Raw genomic sequence first — 15,503 nt, 5'->3', positions numbered from 1 at the left:
ATCGTATTCATAGATATCCTCATATTCGCACACTGTGGGTCTGCAGTTATTGTGAATAAATAATGAGTATTCTAATGCTGTATGAAATGCTTCATTTTTCCACAAGGGTGCAATACTTTCATTAACGTAGAAATCTTCTTGGATGTTTGTCAAAAGAAAGTCAAGGTAACAATTTTGCCGATTTTTTACATGATTAGTTTGGTTCAAGCCCAAAATTGCAATTTTGTCGAAAATTAATTGTAACGTTTCATTTTCTCCGCCCACTGGAAGCATAATCCCCTTATTTTCAAAATCATTTACCGGTATAACAGATAAATATTATTAGGTATCATATTGATTTTTACGTGTTTTGTACATAAAATTCGATGGATACACATAAGATGAATGTGAATTCGATAATCGTTCAAGTATGTGACGTTTTTAATACTATTTATGATATTTCTTCGTTCAGTGAAGAGAAAAAAATTCCCTTACATTACATTTAAGGCTTAAGAATCCATCATTCAATCATCAGCAATCATCAAAAATAGAAAACCAGTTTTTTCGTTCAATTTTAGAAATATTCACATGACAATCTAACACTGCATTACAGATAGCAAGTGCAATGCAATGATGGATTTTCATAAACATTGCTTCGGCTTTGAGCAAAAAAACTGGTTTTGAAAATTTGTAAAACGATGATGGTTATTTTCCTCTTAACGTGATGTTTATGTTCTGTCAACTTCTGTTTCTGTTTTTCAGATATGCCATTCATTGACCAGAGACGTGGTAAAATCTATTGAATTGAAGAGGTGGACGGTGGTAACATTTTAGTATATGACAATGGCCGACGACAACCCTCCGAGTAAACGTCCTCCTTACAAAAAGCGTAGTTCATCAATATCTGCACCTGCATGTGCAAGCTTGGAAACTATTGTAAACCCTCCATCGGAGAGTGGCACACCCGACAGTGGAACTCCAGGTAATAGACGTCGTAGACCAGCCACTCGATCTCAAAGTGCGCGCATTACTGCTCCAAGATCGGTAAGTCAAATTAGATGAATTAAAATCTGGACAAACATTTCAAAAGGGCACATCGACATTGGTAAACATTGGCTTTGCAAGACGCTGTTGAGCCAAAGACGAGCTAAGCGCTAACACCAATCTTTCTGATAGTGGTGTTAGTTTGCGTGGGCGGGCTAAAAAGGGCTCAACAGCAACGTTTCTGACAAAAAAAGGCTTAAAACCTCTTGGGCCCTTTTCAAATGTTTGTCCAGAAATATCCTGTGAAATAGTTCATTTTACGAAACGACAACACTGATGATATTGCTGTTACTTTCACACGTTACGACACCGCCTTCTGTCAAAATTTCATTCATAAAATAAGCGATCGGCTGTACAAAAACGTCTCGTAACATGGACTATTCGGTTCCTACTGGGAAGTGGTTCCCTGTAGGGTTACCAGTCGTACTCTTTTTAGAGTACATGTACTCTTTTTTGTCCATAAATTTTCTGTACTATTCTTTTTTATAAAACGAGTTAAGTGTACTCTTACCCAGATATAGATTGACAACTGCTGAGCAAATTGTTAACCTGTTAAAGAAACCAGATCAACTTCCACTGATTTTCGACAAAAACTGGCTAAATCGAGGCGATACGATAAGCTCAAAAATGGGTTGAAAGAATTTATACGCTAATTTATCTCAAACAATGCAGAAATAAGTGACCAAATGGTAATACTATCCATCTATCAAAGCAAATTACAAACTATTGATTTTAAGCTAAAAATGGTTCGAGTTGAATTTGAAATACTAGATTTTGTAAAGAACATTCATGCTAAATACCTTAAAAAGTTTTTCTAAGCGAACCTTGTATGAAATGCAATATTATTACAAAAAATTTAACAACTTTTTGTGTTATATCCGTTATATATATATATATATATATATATATATATATATATATATATATATATATATATATATATATATATATATATATATATATATATATATATATATATATATATATATATATATATATATATATATATATATATATATATGAAAAAAAATTAAAAATAGGTTTTGAAATGTAGGAAAAGTGGCTGTGATTATGAATCTGACATATGTTTGCATGAGTTAGGCGAGAACAAGCCGTCAATAACAATATTTCCATTCCTTGTCATCGAAATCTAACTTTTGTATGTCAATAAGTTTAATGCGACCAACGACTTTAGAATTCCAAAAACAATAATAAAAATGGCCAACACACGAAAATAAGGACGAACACATTGATAATATTACAATTTTTGTTTGTCAAGTTAGACGAATTGTACTTTTTTATACTCTTTTAAAGAGCTGAAAAAATGTACTCTTTCCAATGAGAGCAAATATGGTAACCCTTGTTGAATCCCAGGCACAGTGAACACGGTTACACTAGAAAACCGACCGACTGGACATTTACCGTCCCGGGATTCGCGTGATAGAAGAAAATGAAAGCCAACTACACGAAATGCGTTTCACTTCTTTATTGCTCAAAGAGCTAGTACGGACTAATATATAAACAAACAATCCGTAGTCAAAACACATCAACATTATTGCTTCGTCAGTCTGAAACGCATACTGAAACACTTATCTACATACACTCTCAATTGTCAACATTGTTCAAGGGGCTAACTCTATCACAATTACCAGGGGGCTGACACTACTTATCTCCAACACTCCTCCTTAGTGTAGCCCACACAAACATACAGCTCAAAATTCTACCAATGTTCTTCTTCTCCTGACTCGAAGCACTACATCTACTGCGTCAAATAATATAAGCCGTTGTTTTTCTCACCCACAGCAATCACAGTGTCGCCATCCATTATGTGACAATCACTCAAACCAAATCGTACAGTATATCCTTTATCAGTGATCCTGCTGACCGACAACACATTAGCGGATAATCCAGGAACGTACAACAACTCCTTCACTTTAATTTCCACTGACATGCCTCGTAATCCGCGTCCAGTTATTCTTCCTTGTCCAATTCCTCTGGCCGTTACTGTTTTCCCATCTGCTAATGAAACCTTCTCAGCACAAGGATTCCACCAGCCTAAACTTCCTGTGTTCTCGTCATATGCTTCGTACAACCAGAGTCTATTATCCACCTTACATCGCTTGACTTATCACTTCCGGTAGTTGTCGTAAAGCAGACTCCTCGATTATTACTTCCTCCGCTTCTCGGATCCAGATCTTGTTGTACACTGACAAAAACGGACGTAAGACTGTCATAAGATTTGCTTATGGAATTACGACACAAGAAAAATCTTTGAAATTCATAAGACCATCGTATGATTTCCGGCAGATGTTGTTTCCATAACACACCTTTTAGGAATTTCGTAAGATAATCTTATGAACCAGCATTGACATGATAACAAAATCCATAGATAGTCTTATGAATTAACGTTCTATTCCATTCTTGGTTTCATAAGACTATCTTGTGTAATTTGAGCTTTAGATTATAAATTACAATATATGAATTATACTAATCCGCGTTGAAAAATAGGTTAACCAACTTGCGAAAATCAAATTTTCATCCATTTTGTCACGCCGCAATTCGATTAAAGCACTTTACTGTAAGCATAAGAATCGACTTGCGATATACGACAAAGTGGATAAAAAATCGATTTTCTCGAGTTGGCTCACCTATTTTTAACGAGAAGCTGTATATCATAGCCGCGAAAAAATATTGAGAAAAGTTGTGAAGAACACTTCAATTGGTGCAGGTTTTACGTTAGGGGCGGTCAATGAATTACGAAGGGATTGATTGATGAGGGGGATTCGGATTTCTTACGCGTCATACAAATTGTCTTCAATTTTCATACAACAATCTTCCTGCTCGGATCTAATTTCACAATCTGTTCAAAATAAAGTATTAGTAACAGCGGATTTGATGACAAATAGAAAATATTTACCCTTTAATGCATTTAAAACGCAATTAGCCAACGGAAAATCAGCAAACACGTGTCAATTTCGGAAGCCATATTGAATTTCTGATAGTGAAATGCCTGTACCGAGAAAATTTGCCTCTCGTGGTTTTTCACAATGATGAGCAATGGGGTTCATAAGCGTTCTTATGACATTGGCAATTGATTGTTATGAAAACATTATGCTAGTCGTATAAATCTCAAAATCGTCGTATGAAATACACAAGTGTCTTATAAACAAACGGAAACCATATGATTCGAAACGTCTCATAAAATGGCTTATATATAAAAAAACATGGCTATAGCCACTCAGAAATCACGAAATTCACCCAGTGACATAATTTCATTCATTTATGAACTTAACATGATTTATTTATTAATCGTTCTACAATATATGCATTTTTTGGCTATTTTTTAGAATTATTTTTACTATACTAATTAAAGCAAAAAATGGATACTTTTTAGATAGGCAATCAAATTTTGAATCTGGTCAGGCCGCCATTTTATAAAGTGTTCCGCAGTGAAAACAAGGTTTTATAAATGTGAAACATTAATATGGTTGACAAACAGCACAAAATTGCAATCAAAATGGTGAGACAAATATTGCGCATTTCTTTAATCACTGGACTATCGCAGAAGTTTTTACAAGTGCGGAAACGTCAACGAAAGTGCGCGATTGCATCAAATCGATTCGATGTCTTCAGCGGGCTTATTCTTCGCAATCCTAAGAATAAGTGCTCTGAAGACGCCAAAATGATTCGATGCAATCCCGCACTTTTATTCGCATTTTCGCACTTATGAAGCCGCACTTCGCAGTCCAGTAGTGAAAGAAATACACAATAATTAAATTTATTTCCTGTGAAATCCTGGATAACAAAACAGCTTATTTTCCAGGAATCCTCTTGAAGTGTGCATCTTCGATGCAAAGTAAATACAACTTTTCAAAAGAGCCAGTCTGTCGATCCGCTATGGACCAATGCACGCGTTCACTTGTTGACGTTTGAGCGGTGCCGTGTTATTTACGTGACCATGGAAACAAGTGAATTCGGCACCGCTCAAACGTCAAATTAGTGAACTCGTGCATTGGTCCATATGTACCCCGATGATCATCCGGTGCGAGGAACGGGATCTTATATTATGAGAGAAATGATCGTCCCAAGGACTAACGCTGCCACCAGTTTGACGGAAAAGTTGCCGAGATACGGCACTTGGATTTTTATAATCGCCAGGCTATGTTCCGTCGTCCAAGTTATTGGAAAAAGAACTGCTGACTGGCGGTTGAATTAAAGTGATGAAAAATTTGTCTATTTATTTTGTTAATTTCTGAATTGTGTTTTGAACCAATAAAAATATAGTTTGACCCATGGTTGATTCTACGTAAAAGTATTTAAAATTTGGCACTTTTAATTTCGCATTTAATACCAATTTCAAGCAGCTCGAAAATAGTCTGAAAATGCATAAAAAGTATGCATTTTCGAACGACTGTCAAATCTACGTTTTAGATTGAAAATTACTAAAAAATAGACATTGCTGAACTAAACTGCATAAAGTTTTCTGTGTCTTCTCGCATTTTAGATATTTTATGCATGAACCCAGGCAAACCGGGATTATGCATGAAAAATAGTCATTTATGACTTTATTTATTTCTGAGTGACTTAGCAGTGGGCTGATTACTACAGAATTGTAACATAAAATATGTTGATACTCATTTCGCACGTTTTCTCTAACAACATATTTTGGCTGGTTAGTAGTTGAAATATAACAAAATAACCTTTACATTGAATAAAATTGATACGAAATATGTTATAGTTTAAACAAAAATATACTGCCCATAAAAACATAACTGTCCCATATGGATTTCCTCAACATTTTTTTGCGGTTTACATTTATTTTTATGTAAATTTACATATGCGCACATAAAATTAAGCAGTTTGTTTGAACGCAATGCGAACAAATTTCAAACTTATAATGTAGAATATCTTATAGATTTGACCTCAAAACAGCCGCATCATGTAATTAACTCTCAAATCATAACTTGGCCAATAGGGTAACGACTGTTTATTTCGTTCTTAAGCCTGGTATCCACATCCTAAGTAGAGCGGTCAAGTACAATTTGTTGCTAATTATTGCGCATTTTTTTCACTACTGGACTATCGCAGAAGTTTTTACAAGTGCGGAAACGCTAATAAAAGTGCGCAATTGCGTCAAATCGGGTAGGTGTCTTTGGGGGACTTATTCTTCGTAAATCGAAGAATAAGTGCTCTGAAGACACCAACAGGATTCATTGCAATCCCGCACTTTTATTCGCACTTTCGCACTTATGGGACCGCACTTCGCAGTCCAGTAGTGAAAGAAATACACAATACCAAAGTAATTTTGACAAGTGATCCAGAATGAGCGAAGTGTCACTTTTACTTGCGGAATAATTGAACAGCACATTTTTCCGTACGGAATAGTGACAGCTCCATTTGATTTGTACGGCAGGCGTTACCAATGTTACGAAATCAGCTCTACTTGTCAACTGGATACAGGTCAAGTAATTTGGACAGCTGCAGTATTTCTTGGCCATTACTTGTCCTATCCTTTTGCACAGTACTTACGAAGTGGATACTACCCATTAAATGCTAACAGTTCGCGCCAGCGTCAAAAAGTACAGGCAACCAGAGTCTATGAATTAAGAGTTGCGCGAAGAGTGAAACCAAATCTACCTATCGAACTGTCAAACCGTGACCTATCAAGCAGCCCAGCAAAGGGCCCATTCATAAATTTCATAACGCTAGAGGGGGTGGGTGGGTGTCCTGAGGATGTTACGGCCCATACAAAAATTGAATAATGTTCATACAAAAAGCGTTACAAGGGGGTGGGTGGGTGTCAAAAATGGTCAATTTTAGCGTTATGAAATAAATGAATGAGCCCAAAACAGATAGGGGCTGTTTTCGAAGACAAAGAACAACAAGCAACAACAAGTCTCTTCGCGCAACTCTGTGTATATAGACTCTGCAGGCAACAACCTTTTGAACATTCAGTTTCTTTCACTGGCCGCCAAGCAACGACACTGTTGTTTGTATTCCACCCATTTCTTGTATTGTGCATTCAGATTAACTTTAGACCGAAGTTCATAAGATAAATGAAATATCACCGAAAGTTCGCCGAAGTTCGGCGTCGGCATTCTACCGAAGTGCTACGCCGACAAAGGCAATCCTTATGCGTCGGCGAAGCACCAAATTAGAATGACGACGCCGAACTTCGCCGAAGTTTTGACTGCCGAACTTCTAATTGTCACTCGAATTGTCAATATCTAGGTGTTCTGTGTTAGACAACACTATCATCCTAATTTGGTATAACAAATTTAAGATTTTATTAACATTTTGTTAACAGCATATTACGTTTCATTTGCCGTAGCAGTTCAGATTATTTACAGGTGAGTAGATTTCACCTGCTTATAAGAGAAAAAAAAACACCTTTTCAATTTACTTAACCTAATTTAACTTAAATATATAACGCATTTATCGTTTCAATAGAAGATTTTAACGATTTTGCCTGAAATTATTAATTCTTATTTTATTTGACATTTGTTCCAATGTTTCAACATTGGATATTTGATAGAGACGTCTAGTCAAGTTAGAGGGCAAGTAACTAATGAGGTTTATTAATCCAATTTAAATCGTCTCTTACTATGATCTAACATCCCCCCTTAAGCGGCAATTTTCTGAATACCTAACATTTTTCTATCTTCAAACAGCTTTGTGTTTGGTATCGGTTTGGTAAAAATATCTGCTGCCTGAAGATCCGATGATACATGGTTCAAGCAAATGGCCCTAGATGCTAATTGTTCCCGTACATAATGGTGTCTTATATCTATGTGCTTGCTCCTTGAAGAGTAGCCCATGTCCTTCTCCGCCAGGTTGATGGCGCTCTTGTTATCGCATTTGATCGGCACTGGCATTTCCGCACCATGGAGTTCTTGACGGAATCCTCTCCACCATGCCGCTTCCTGGGTAGCCGAAGAAAGTGCCATGTATTCAGCTTCGGTAGTGGACAGTGCTACGGTGGACTGCCTCTTCGAGCTCCACGAAACTGCACCGCCGCTCTGCATGAACACGTACCCAGAGATTGAACGCCGAGTCTCGACATCATTCGCCCAATCCGCATCGCTGTAGCCTTGGAAATCCTGTTCTGGGTCAGCTCGGTACACTAGCTTGTGATCCTTCGTCCCCTTCAAATATCGTAGAATTCGCTTTGCTGCCGTCCAGTGTGCTGATCCCGGGTCACTACTAAAGCTGCTGACAACACTCACCGCGTAGCTGATATCCGGCCGAGAGCATTGGGCAACGAATTGCAAACCACCAACTAGCTCCTTGAACGGAATACTGCTCATCTTTTCTCTTTCTTCCGCAGATGCCGGCTTCATCGCTTTGGTCAGCTTCTGATTGACGTCCAAGGGTGTCGCCACAGGGTTTGACTCCTCCATCCGGAACCGTTTCAGAAGCTCCTCGATATAATGCTCCTGATCAATAGCCACCATGCCATTGGATCGCGTAACCTGCAGTCCCAAGATCTGCTTGACCTGCCCCCTGCACAGCTGCTGCTTCACCTCGTCCACCAGCGCTTGATTGTTGGAAAACAGCAGGAAATCGTCAACATAAACCGTTATGATGATCGCCTTCCCATCTTCGAATCGGTAATAAACGCACGAGTCATACTGCGATCTCTGGAATCCAATCGCCTTGAGCTTTTGATCGAGCTTCTGATTCCAGACGCGACTGGCCTGCTTCAAGCCATACAAGGCCTTCTTGAGACGGCATACCTTCTTCGGAGCTCGTGCGTCCCGGAATCCCTCCGGCTGCTCCATATAAATCTCCTCTTCCTGCAGCTCGCCCTGCAGGAATGCAGTCACCGCATCCATTTGGTACACCAGGAGATCGTACTTGGCTGCCATCGCCAAGAGGTACCGCACGGTCGCATACCGTACGACGGGAGAGTAGGTCGCATCGTAGTCCACGCCTTTGACTTGTGAGTATCCCTTTATCACGAGTCGGGCCTTATGCCGCTGGATGGAGCCATCCGCACTGGTCTTCAGTTTGTACACCCACTTGCTCTTGAGTGCTTTCCGACCTGCCGGTAGATCGACGAGGGACCACGTGTCGTTGTCGCACAACGATCGATGCTCGGACTGCATAGCTTCGATCCAGCAGCTACGGTCTGGTCGGTCCAACGCCTGTTGGAAGGTGTCCGGCTCTCCAGAAATCTGTGGGATACCGAAAGCATACCACTGCAGATCGAATTATTATTCCACTTGCCTCCGACTGGGCGCTCCCAGTCACTGTGCCCAGAATCGTGTTGCGGCCCAACATCTTCTTCCTTTTCGTGTGACGGGAGCGCAGTGATGGACGACCACGCTAGGTCTGGACGATTCTCTGAAAGTGCAAGTTTCTGAGGAAGGATACTGTACGTCACCTTGAATTCAGAATACTTGCCTGGTACCTTGCGCTCCCTCGCGCTACGCCTCGTGGTAGGTTGTGAAACGTTCCGAGTTAATTGCGGAGGGAGCGCAGTGGGTTGCTGCACTACAACTGGAACGGGAACCTCTTCATTCTCTTCGAAGATGGCCACCGGGGATGGCACTGTTGTCGGATCCAGATCATCAATCATCTCGTCATCTTCACGCTTCACATCTTCACTCAGGATAACCACGTCGCGGTTGACGAACACTTGTTTAGTCGCCGGGTCGTACACTCTGTAGCCTTTGGAACAGTCGGCGTAGCCAACTAGAATACACGGCCTTGATTTCGGATCCCATTTCTTCCGATTCACTTTCGGAACATAGGCCATCGCACTCGATCCGAACACCCGCAGGTTTGAAACATCTGGCTTCCGTCCGGTGAATTCTTCAATCGGTGTGACTTGCTTGCCTTTTGTCGGCGATCGGTTGATCAAATGCACAGCCGTGGACGCCGCTTCAGCCCAAAATCGCTTGTCTAGACCAGAATCGAACAACATGCATCTGGCACGTTCTTCAATCGTCCGATTCATCCGCTCTGCTAGCCCGTTCTGCTGCGGATTGTAGGCCACAGATGTCTCATGACGGATGCCGCTTGCCTTCAGGAACTGTTCAAACTTATTACCGACATATTCGGTTCCGTTGTCGGTCCGGAAGCGTTTGATGGACCTACCAGTCTGCTTCTCGACGTACGTCTTGAACTCCACAAATGCGTCAAAAACTTCTCCTTTGGACTTGAGAAAATACACGTGCGTCATACGGCTGGCATCGTCAATGAACGTGACGAAATATTTGCTTCCTCCTATCGATGGCTTCTCCATCGGTCCGCATAGGTCCGAATGAACCAGATCCAGCAGCTCACTCGACCGGTTGCCCGTTGCCTTGAATGGAAGTTTGTGGTGCTTACCTTCAGCACACCGGCCACATGCGGGGATATCCTTCCCACGGACGTCGATACCAGTCACCATTGACGGCAGACGCTTCACGCTGTCCAAGTTGAGATGTCCGTATCGTCTGTGCCACAGCTCAAGGTTCTCTCCAGGTTTTGCAACGCACGCCTTTGGTCGGTCGTATTGCTTCAGCTTGTACAAACCGTCCTCCTCTGTACCGGTTGCGATGGTTTCACCGGTGGATTCGCTGCTAACCTCGCAAGAGTCCTTCGAAAAGCTTACACGGAACCCTTTGTTGCATATACGGCTTACCGAAAGCAAGTTGACCGCCAGGTCTGGAACATACAGAACATCAGCAATATCTAAAGTGCTACACGTACCTTCAACATCAGCATCAAGTTTGACCCTGCCGACGGCCGGAACGGGAACTTCGGTGGCATTCGCTACAAAGATGCTCTCCGTGACTTCTCTCTTGTCAATAAGCGCCCGCTCAGTCGAACACATGTGCCGACCTGCTCCAGAGTCCAGAATCCAGTCTTCCCCTTCGAGCTTCGGTTTCTTGCACGCCAACAACGCCGTTTGCTTTCCGTGGAATCCTTTTTCGGGCTTCGACTTCGGCTTCGCTTGACATTCGGACGCGTAGTGCCCGAGCTTGTCGCACCTGAAGCATTTCACGCTGGACTTATCCTTCTTCTTCTGGACCTTCTTCGGACGAGTGGCCAGCGCACCGACAGCACCACTTGACTTACAATCGGTATCCATGGAAACGTCCTGCAGAATTTTTGATTTTACCATGTCCGCTGTGAGCTTGATCCCTGAGGCGTCGAGCCCCATGATCATTGGCTCGTACTGCTTCGGTAGTCCCATGAGCAGGATCAAAGACAGCCATTCATCGTCCAACACGAAACCGATTTCTTCCAGCTTGTGGCTTGTCGACATGATCTCATCAACGTACTCCTCGACTGACGAGCAATCCTCCAACTCCAGCCTGGTCAATTTCCGCAGCAAACTTATTTTCCTGGACCGTCCACAATCTTGAAACGCTGTTTTCAAGCTGTTCCAGGCTTCCTTTGCTGTCTTGGACCGCTGGACGAGGCTATAATTATACGGCTCAATGCTGAGGCATATGGTTGCCAGCGCCCTGTCTGACAAATCCGGATCCACTTGATAATCCTCCGGGTGATCCACCGCGCGCCAGGTGCCCTCGCGGATCATCACCATGCGCATCGCAAAGGTCCACGTGACATAGTTCTCCCGTCCTTTTTAGTTTAGGCACTGCCGGAAGCGAAATGCTGCTGCTCGCGATTTTCGGTACACTCACCATCTGCACATGCTGATTCCCATCTTCATGTCCTGCAGCCTGGTTTCCTGGAGGATCCATATTCTCCACGGAACGCCGGATCCGTGGCATCGCTTCTGTTCTTCAGTGGCTTCGAGAGAAAAAAATACTTTCGGCCGATAACAACTTCCGTTGCTATGGAAACATGGCCGGGCTCATAACCTGATAGAGACGTATAGTCAAGTTAGAGGGCAAGTAACTAATGAGGTTTATTAATCCAATTTAAATCGTCGCTTACTATGATCTAACAATATTCTATGTAACTAATTGGTAATATACCAGCGAGGAAGCTTCAGAATCATTTTCAAAATTTTATTTTGAACTAGTGGTCCCGGCAAACTTCGTCTTGCCATCAAGTCATCATGTCATGGTATCTCCTATACAAAATTACATATTAGTACTCCCCCGTTTTACCAAATTTTCCGATAACTTTCCTAAACTTTTTCGTCACACGAACACGTCGGAGCCCTTCAAGAAGACAACAGTGAAAGAATTGTGTAAATTGGATGTCCTGTTCTCAAGTTATTTCGTGACATACAAACACCACTTCATTTTTATATATATATATATATATATTATATATATATATATATATATATATATATATATATATATATATATATATATATATATATATATATATATATATATATATATATATATATATATATATATATTATATATATATATATATATATATATATATATATATATATATATATATATATATATATATAGTATATATATATATATATATATATATATATATATATATATATATATATATATATATATATATATATATATATATATATATATATTTTTTTTTTTTTTTTTTGCTTTGAGGGACTCTGTCAGAGTGCCAACGCGAACCCGTGGGGTGATGCCTACAGGATCGGCGAAGACAAGAGGTGCAATTGCTCCTACGGAGCAATCTCCACAGATGCTGGAGGGGATCATCGAGGGGCTCTTTCCGCGCCACAACTCTAGCCCATGGCCTCCTTTTGTAGGACAGCCGGGGATTGGGGCTGGCGATGAGGATAGAGTAACCGATGAGGAACTTGTAGGGATTGCAAAATCCCTAAGCATGGGGAAGGCACCAGGTCCGGACGGAGTTCCAAACCTGGTCCTCAAAGTCGCAATCTTGGAGGCTCCCGGTATGTTCAGATCTGCTATGCAGATATGCCTGGAACGAGGGAGTATTTCCAGATGCGTGGAAGAGGCAGAGCCTGGTACTATTGCCAAAGGCGGGGAAACCACCTGGTGACCCGTCGGCGTATAGACCAATATGCTTGATTGACACGGCGGGCAAGGTGCTCGAGAAGATCATCCTCAACAGACTGTTGAGGTACACTGAGAGTGTAAATGGTCTCTCAAGCAACCAGTTCGGCTTCCGGAAAGGGAAGTCCACCGTAGACGCTATTCTGACGGTTAAGAAAACCGCTGAGATAGCACTCCAGCGTAAGAGGAGGGGGATTTGCTACTGCGCAGTAGTGACTCTGGATGTAAGGAACGCATTTAATAGTGCCAGTTGGGCGGCTATTGCCGATGCGCTCCTGCGTCTGGGGATACCCGAGTACCTGTACAAGATTCTCGGAAGTTACTTCCAGAATCGGGTATTAGTCTATGACACAGAGGTGGGTCGGAAGTGCTTTCACATAACCTCAGGAGTCCCGCAAGGTTCCATCCTGGGTCCTTTGGTACACAATTGATTTTTTTGATTGTCGAGGATTGTGATACTCGTATTTAAATACGTTGGACAGCGTGTCCACACTCCAAGGGTTCAGGTCACTAGACTGTGTCTTCGTTTATTTACCTAAGGTCTTAAATACTAGATTACATTTGTTCAGGTAACTGTTTATTGTGTATTGTTTGTGTTTATAAATAACGGTGCTCAAGAGCGGGTAGCTCTTGGCATTGGATGGATGGTTTGGGTTTTTTCTTGAGGCTGTCATAAACAAGCGGTTTATGGCGGTCGGGGTTTTTGGTAGTTTGCAAAAAAATGGTTTGTTGCTGATGGCTTGGAAATTACTGACCTAAACGAGGTAATTAGTGTTTGCTAAAACTAATCAGTATTTATTGATGCTAAACAGTATTTATTACTCTACTTGGTATACTACACCTCCCCCCTTTAGGAGAATGGTGTAACCATTCGGAAAAAAGAAAATATAAGTCTTAATGTATCGGTAAAAGTATTTAACTAGCTTTTAAGCTTTTATTAATCTATTTTTATGGACTTTGGTAACTTTATTCGTTACAGTATGTTTGATGAAGCAATTTGGCTCTTCTAATTTTACAATTTCGTATGGACCTATATAAAAGGGATCTAGTTTCTTCCTGTTTTCGTTTGTGATGTATACTTTATCTCCTGCATTCAATGTGATGGGGTTTACATTTGTATTTGCTGTATTTTGCCTTTTGTGTTTATTTTTAATTAAATTGTTTCTTGCTATTTTGTTTGAATTTTGAAGTCTAAATTTTAGTTCTGCATCATATTGTTCGAAGTTATACATTGGTTCGACTTCTAAACTTAAGTTTTTAGACTCTTGCGGTAATCTTGCCTTTCTTCCAAAAATTAATTCATAAGGAGTATAACCATGTTCTGTGTGAGGTGTTGTATTAAATGAAAATTCATAGAATTTGACCCAATCATCCCAGTCTGTTTGATGAGCATTAGTAAAACATCTCAGATATTCGTTTAAACATCTGTGATTTCTTTCTAATGTTCCAATAGACTGTGGGTGATATGCGGTGGAAAAATTTTGTTTTATTTCTAGGAGTTTACAAATCCGTTCAAGAATCTCGTTGTTATATTCTGATCCTTGATCGGTTCTGAGCTCCAAGAATGTCCCATAAATCAAAATAAAATTGTATACCAATGCTCTAGCTAATACTGCTGCTTCTTTGGTTGGTACCGGTACTAGTACAATGTACTTGGTAAGGTTGCATTGTATTGTTAAAATATATCGGTTACCATTATTTGTTCTTGTCAGTGGTCCTGCAGTGTCCACTGAAAGTACTTCAAATGGTTTAGATGGAGTTGTAGTGACAACTTCTGGTTCCTTAGTGTGTCTTGTTATTTTGTTGATTTTGCATTTTTCACAATTTCTGACGAACTTGGATATTATATGTTTCATGTTTTTAAATTTGTAAATTTCTCTTAATTTCAAATAGAGCCGATGTTGGCCTACATGACCTCCCGTAGGTGTCATGTGATACTGTGATAAGATTTTAATAATTTCTTCTTCGTTCTCTATAAACGTCGGAGGTTTATAAAGAATTATCTCATACGTGGAAATGGCATTGTTTGCGATTTCCTTTAGTGTATGTAAAGAGATGAATTTGAAGATTTCGTTTTCCATTGACAATGCAAGCTTGTCTCTTTTGTAAAATTTCATATATTTCATTAATTCTAGAAGAGCAAACTCTAAGGCTTGACTTCCATTATCGCGCGTAAATTTTGTTGTAAATTGCTTGAGTATCTTTCTGCTGTTATGATTTAATAATATTATCGTTAATTGATTATGGTGTACTACACAATCAAGTTTTAAAAGTTTCTGGACCTCAGAAGGATTTTCAGTTTCACGCACAACCAGGTGATCAGTCTGTAAATGTGGTTCCACTAATTTTTTAGGTGTCACTTTATCTTGCCCTAAATTTTGTTTCTTAACCATGGATCTAGTATTTACAAATAAAATGGATAGTTGCTTAAGTTCTTCGGAGTTTAGGACAATTCGTGAAAGTGCATCTGCACCCACGTTTGCTTTTCCAGGAACGAATTCTATATCGAATTCAAATTCCTCCAAATCTAATCGTATTCTA

The 15,503-nt window shown here is 40.4% G+C and overlaps 1 protein-coding gene across 5 annotated transcripts in view; it reads left to right on the top strand.

The window, feature by feature from the left end:
- Positions 1 to 15,503, top strand: part of LOC5564188 (GTP-binding protein RAD) — a 147,955-nt gene that overhangs the window by 26,516 nt on the left and 105,936 nt on the right. For all 5 annotated transcript variants that reach the window (XM_021844276.1, XM_021844277.1, XM_021844279.1 and 2 more), the window contains one exon: positions 742 to 1,023. In XM_021844276.1, the coding sequence (XP_021699968.1) occupies positions 817 to 1,023 (207 nt within the window). In that variant the 5' untranslated portion in view covers positions 742 to 816. The remainder of the gene's footprint in view (positions 1 to 741; positions 1,024 to 15,503) is intronic.

Source organism: Aedes aegypti, chromosome 2, assembly GCF_002204515.2.
Source record: "Aedes aegypti strain LVP_AGWG chromosome 2, AaegL5.0 Primary Assembly, whole genome shotgun sequence".
Taxonomy (NCBI): Eukaryota; Metazoa; Arthropoda; class Insecta; order Diptera; family Culicidae; genus Aedes; species Aedes aegypti.
Note: the sequence above shows the minus strand (reverse complement) of the source record. Positions and strands in the feature narration are given on the sequence as shown.